The sequence below is a fragment of the Crocodylus porosus genome, unplaced genomic scaffold, assembly GCF_001723895.1.
Source record: "Crocodylus porosus isolate Cpor-Errol unplaced genomic scaffold, CroPor_comp1, whole genome shotgun sequence".
In the NCBI taxonomy this organism is placed as follows: domain Eukaryota; kingdom Metazoa; phylum Chordata; order Crocodylia; family Crocodylidae; genus Crocodylus; species Crocodylus porosus.
Window position 1 is genome coordinate 11,891,818 of NW_017728951.1, and position 6,313 is coordinate 11,898,130.

A 6,313-nucleotide genomic window follows, 5' to 3' on the forward strand; every position below is an offset into this window, starting at 1 on the left:
TGCCAGCCTGCAAGGGAAAAACACTGTTTCCCATATTTTTCTCCTTTAGAGGAGAATCCATTTTTAAAGTTTGTTCACAGCCCCTTCATATATTCTTGCAACTCACTTTTGGGTCACAACCCATGGGGTTGAGAAATGCTGCTCTAAAGTAACATTTTCCAGGATTCTGTCCTCAAGTTTTTGCCAGTTTACAATTTCCTTACCCCCCACCACACCAATTTCTAGCTGAATCCTGAAAGGCATTAAATTAAGCTGCAGCCAGCAATCATCCGAACTAAACAAATTCATTGTTTGACAGTGAATGTCCCGGTGACCCTGTCCCCTGGGTCAACTTCTGCAAAACAACTTATCTTAGACTGTTTACCCAGACACTGATCACCACAACTTTCTGGACTGGTTTCCTTGATGTATAATATATGCTTCTATCTCACTGCGAAGCCTCTAAATTGGCACACTGTCAAAGGTGGTCTGAATTTTAATGAAATGGTATTATAAATAATGTATTTGCAGTATAGTACTAATAATTTTCACCCTGCTATAAACTCCTACAGTTTGTAATTTTCCATAGATTACTGCCCGTGAATCAAAAATACATCCACCATATATCAAAGATACTGGATAAGTAATTCATATGCCTACCCTATCTAGTTAGACAATTTTAGACACTTCCTAATTCATGTGCTTAACTTATACAGATTACTGCCATTACAACATAACATGTTGTAATTCAATCCTTATCAAGGCTGCCTTAATATTAAAACTAAGTTGCTAGAATCCATTGCAGACTTCGCATTTACTTTCCAAATAAGGATGTTATTGTCAAGTACAAATATTATCTGAAATAGTTGGATCATTTTTTTAAATTAGATGGAAAAATAATTGTAATTTAAATAATTTAAAATAATTGTAATTGTAAATTAAATCATAGCAATCTCCAAAATTTCCCCATTAACCTCTCTCAGATCGCAAGAAGGAGCAAAGGACTTCTTTGGGCAGGCACAAATCTGCAGGCCTGAATGAACCATATATAATAAGGTGTTAAAATTTAAAATGAAAACATCTTACCCATCTTTGAAGAGTCAGATGCAAGTTAAATAGGCAAGTATTTGTCCTATCAGAATAACAGCCTAAGATGGTGTCTTGTGTGGCATTAAACAGAAGGGACCACAACTATAAGTCTGTGTTCAAAACAGAAGAAAACAAGCTATTGCTGGCATACCATCTCAACAAGAAATTCATGGTTAATTAATTAAGGACAGAATTTGTGACCTTTCTCAAGTAAAATCCAAAGTAATGAAAAGAAGTGAGCAACAGATTAAAAAAAACCCTCCTATTTATATAAATACATAAACAATTAGGGCAATTAACGCAAGTCATATGGTTTATTCACCACTTAACATTGCTGCTAGTTTGGCACACCATAGTTATGGCTGTGCTAGAGAACTCAGTTTTAACAGGAGCATTAGACCTTTGTTTATAAAAAATTTAGAAATGGCAAAACAGAATATACGCTTTAGGCACTACTTGAATTTTTCAGGATGGTTTAAAGGAAAGAAAAGTGTCAGAGAAAGAAACAGAAGTTTAAAAATAATCTAGCTGGGCAATTTCTTCCCCTGGTTATTTCACTTTTACTTTGTATTCCCACACACCCTAATACAAGGCCTTTAGTCATGTTGCTGTTCCCTCATATGCTGATTTCTAGAATCTGAATTACATATTGCAAGCATTTATCCAAGATGATTTTTAGCTGCAATGGCATGACCGTGCACCAAAATAAATCTACTAAATGTTAATTAAATAATGCAGTCCCTCAAGCTAGGGACAGAAGTCACACATAAACCTGTTTAAAACCTGTAACAGATAAACAGTTTCAAAATGGCTGAAACTGGTTTAAGATAAACCTGGTTGAATGTAGTATCAGACTTAACTGATTTGGGTCAAACTGATTTATGCAACTTCTGTCCCAGACCCCTCCCTGGTTCAAGTTAAATCAGAGTCCTCCAGCATCCCAGCATGCTTTACAGCCCTCGGCTATGACGGGCTATCTGCTCCAGAGAGCAGGGCTGGTCCCACCTCTGTGCTCCCTGGCTGGAGTAGAGACTTCTGACTGACAAGGGGGTAGGATGGGCAAGCCTTGCTGGGGATACAGCCTAGTCTGCAGGGGGTGAGGAGGTTGCCCCCCTTAGGCGAACCCTGGCTTAGGTCTGGAGTCAGGGATAGGGTTTAAATACCCCTTCCCCTGCTCAAACTTACCGCTGGCTGCAACTGTGAACTACAAATCCCAGAAGCACTTGGAAGCAGGATGAGGAAGGGATGAGCAACCCTGCTATCCTGGTGCTATGATTTTGGACTGCAAATGCCAGAGACATTGGGGGAAGCAGGAACAGGAAGTGAGCATACAGCCCATGTTGGCTACATGCCAGAGAGCCATCCTCTTGCGCCTGCCCAGCTTCTGGCCTGAGCCACTGCAAGCATGTGGCTGCATTTCCTGAATTGAAGGTAAATGTTTGTTCACTTCTGTTTCAATTTAATCTGTGCAGCTTAGACTAACCTGCAAAAACTGAATCAATTCAGCCTCAAGCTTTTTGACTGTCTGTACTTAGCCTCAAGGAGACAGAAACTAAGGCTAGGCACGAGACCAAATGTCCCTGTAGGTGAGCAGAAAGTTACCTGAGCAGGGAAGTGACCAAGTCAGTGAAGTGATACAGTAACTTTTCCATTGCATGGAATGGATGACAGTCAGATGCATCTTATTTATTCATATAATTGATATGAAAACACAAGGTCACTGTAGAACTAGTGTAAACAATAGAAGTGTGAGGAAGGCAGGGTGTATACTGTTTGCCAGTACCTGCTAAAGAGGAAAAGAAAACTGTGTTGACCAAAGGATTCACAAGGCTCTCCTTTTAACTCATCCCCCTAAATCCTTAAAATAGTGATTTTCAACCAGGGTGCTGCTTTTAAGAGTGCCATGGAGTCCTGCGAATATTAGCACCAGATGGAAACACCTATACGATTCATAAGAAACCCAGAGATTTCAAATAGGAATCCATTGCCACCAGCATTCTGACCCGTTGTCTTCCTGAGCTCTTTGCAACTGAAGACCTGTAACTTTTCTGAAGTCAAGAAAAGCGTGAAGCTAACAGCTGACTCTTGAATCTAAAAAGGTTGAGAATCACTGACTTAAAAGCATGGAAATACATTATGTACCACTGCAACCTTAACTACCACAACAGTTGGGGGTTTTTTTTAAGACAAAGTCAGTAAATTATACCATTCAAAAGCAAAATGTATCTACTAGAAAATGAACAATGCCATCTATATGTGAATGAAGCTGAACTCCACTGCCCCTGCCCAGATTTACCCAGAGCATTATTCCACTTGGGATGGCTTTCTGTAAAAATAATAAGATATCATCATCTGGTCCCAGTAGTGTGGATGAAATATTCTTCCATTAAATCAAAAACAAAGTGGTTTCCAAAGTCTATTTTTATTACTGTGACTACGTTAACATCCAAATAAATTTTTGCAATGATTTTTACACCATCCATATTTTGCATACAATGGTGACAAGAGAAAAAAACAAAACAAAACCCCCACATTCTTGTGCAATAAGTACAACCTTCACACTGAAAAGCACATAGAAACACATTCAGCAAATGGAAGGCATTTTCAATAACTGCTTTTCTTTTAAAATCACATTAAACCAGATCTAAAATTCCAACTGTACAGTGAAGCATGTGTAGATTTTTTTTCCAGAGACCTTCTGACGAAAACCTCCCAGGATTTGTTTAGGGACAGATTCCAAAGTGGTTTCTTATACTGAGTAGTATTATAACCCATGAATGGTCCTATTGAAAACAATAGAAGCAATTTCGGAGTGATGTACTACTCAATGTGAGTGAAGGTGCCAGAATTTAACCCACAGTTAGCTATATTTATTTTACCTAACTCTCTTGGTTGCTTAAAAGTTAATGCCTAAGGCAATTTTGATTGTATATTTATTTTTCCAAGTTAACATAATTATATAAACTTTGTTTATAATACATGGCAAGGAATGTACATTATGGTATGTGGAACATGTGGCAGGAAGAAATCAGATACATTATACTTAAAACATTCAATTTCCTGTTTATATAAATGAAACTCACATTTTCTATTTATATAAAAACCACCATGTACTGAAAATACCAACCTTTTGAAATGTTATCAGAAATGCCAATTTGGCTTTGAGTTAAAAACTTTTATGGAGTTAAGAGATGCAAATAAATATGCAGACATATGGAAACTCTATATTCTATTACTTTTAGAAACTCAACTGATGATTTAAGTGATATGTTTCTTTAAAGTATCTTTATAGTATCACTTTTTAGTTAGTTACAGTAACTTATTTTTACAAAAAACTACAGGTTCTTTAGCCAACAGTAGTTGCAGTGCACTTACCTTCATTTTTTAAGTGCAACTTCACATTCAAAGCAAATCATATTTCAGCAGATAATTTTTTGTTACACAAAAGTTCGTAATGCAGATATACAAGAAAATTGATGTATCTGCCGTAAGAAATAATGCAAAAAACACTGTCAGATAAGTAGCTAGCATGCTGTGGATGAATTCCACCTAGGCATTTTCAGTTATATGAGTCCTGCCAACCTTGCTAGCCTTCCGCAGAGTAAACCAGAGGCTGATATAATAGACCATGGGCTGTTGCACACAATGCTTTCTGTAGCTACCTACTGCTGCTAGCAGCCCAGTCAACAAGAAGCTAAGCCACAACAACTACAGAACTGCAAAAATGGTTCAACATCAAGTACTTTAGATGCTTCTTGGCAATGCTTTTAAAGGGATTCTATCCTTCTGATTGTATGAGATCTTTTTCTGTTCTTTTGAGACCACATAACAACCCATACAGGGCAGGATTTAGACTTTAAGGCATGGAGAGGGATTCAGTTTTAAAATAATATGCAATGTAAGGATCTCTCAGAATCCATAACCACACACACACTGTAGAAAGAACACATTTTGATATGTTTTATAAACTGTTTAGGGGTTTCATAGAATTATAGCTTTCAAAGATACTATTCACAGCCAACAATGGGAATAACAATATTCCAGACTTATCTAAATGTAACTGTAGAATTAGGAAGAGTATGGTTTTCAAGGCAAGAAAAGTAATGCATGTTTGCCGTTTAAATTTATTCCTTAAATATTTTCTGTTTTTAAAGTACAGAATGCATCATATGCACAAACTGCAAAGGCAAGTCTTCATTTTTATAAAAGGCCTCTTGTGGGAAAAAAGGAGAAAAAAAAAGAGAATGTTGTCCCTCTAATCTGCCAGTGAATTTTGGAATGTTAATTGTATGTTCAAAGCAGCAACATTTAGTCCCACAATTTGTTTTCTAAATCTTCCTGTGTTTCTTCCCCAAAACAAATATAATTTAAAAAATGTCTTTGAGATAAATAAGAACTACTTAATGACAAGCTCTATAACAATGCCACCATACATTGCAAAAGAAAGTGCTGCTGAAGTGAAACACATCTTATATTTGACCCCTAGTGTCATGGCCCAAAGAAGTTATTTTCATACAATGTAATCTCAGTCTTGGAAGTGTCAAAAACACCTTGTTTTATGACAATCTTTTTTTTTTGTGATTAAGCTTAGAATTGTCATCCTTTAGTCACTTCCTGTTTAGGCTGTTCAAGCTCATTCAATAGATCTTTCCCAGCTGCTCCTGCTTTCGAGGCAAATTGAATAGATCCATGTTTAAAACCCAGTGTCTTCAAGCTTCTGGCATAATCTGCAAATATAGCATGGATCAATTTATGTAAACAGGGATTAAGGAAAAGAGTAGAGAGCAGTGATAGAGAAAGCTCAACGATAGGCTTCCCTCACGCCAACCTCCGACTAAATAGGAAATGATGACTACAGCTGGTAATCATGTTGGAATACCACAGCACATTCTATCTTAAATATTTCTGATCATAGGTGAAAATAAAAATCCTTCTCTACGTGATCTTAGCTGGCTGGCACCATTATTTTAGACTGTCTGAGAGTAGCACATTAAAAATAGGAGAACATTGATAAGGGTCTGCGGAGATTCAGTTGAACACAAATGCACATCTAATGTCTATTTATATCAATAGGAGTCCATAATTAATATTTTTCTAATATTTACCTAAATTGAAAGATATTGGCAATAAAACAATTTTGGTGAAATTAGCTATAAGAAACACTATTGACTTTGTCATTAATGGTGCCAAGTGGCACCATTGGTGATAATCTGAAATTCGTGTCAATAGAAGCTTTATAAAATAT

At 36.8% G+C, this 6,313-nt stretch overlaps 1 protein-coding gene across 1 annotated transcript in view; it reads right to left on the bottom strand.

The window, feature by feature from the left end:
* Nucleotides 1-3,474: 3,474 nt before the first annotated feature.
* The window catches only part of WDR11 (WD repeat domain 11), an 88,326-nt gene continuing 85,487 nt past the window's right edge, over nucleotides 3,475-6,313 (bottom strand). Inside the window, exon 28 of the mRNA XM_019555464.1 lies at nucleotides 3,475-5,822. Within this exon, the coding sequence (XP_019411009.1) occupies nucleotides 5,665-5,822 (158 nt within the window). The 3' untranslated portion in view covers nucleotides 3,475-5,664. The remainder of the gene's footprint in view (nucleotides 5,823-6,313) is intronic.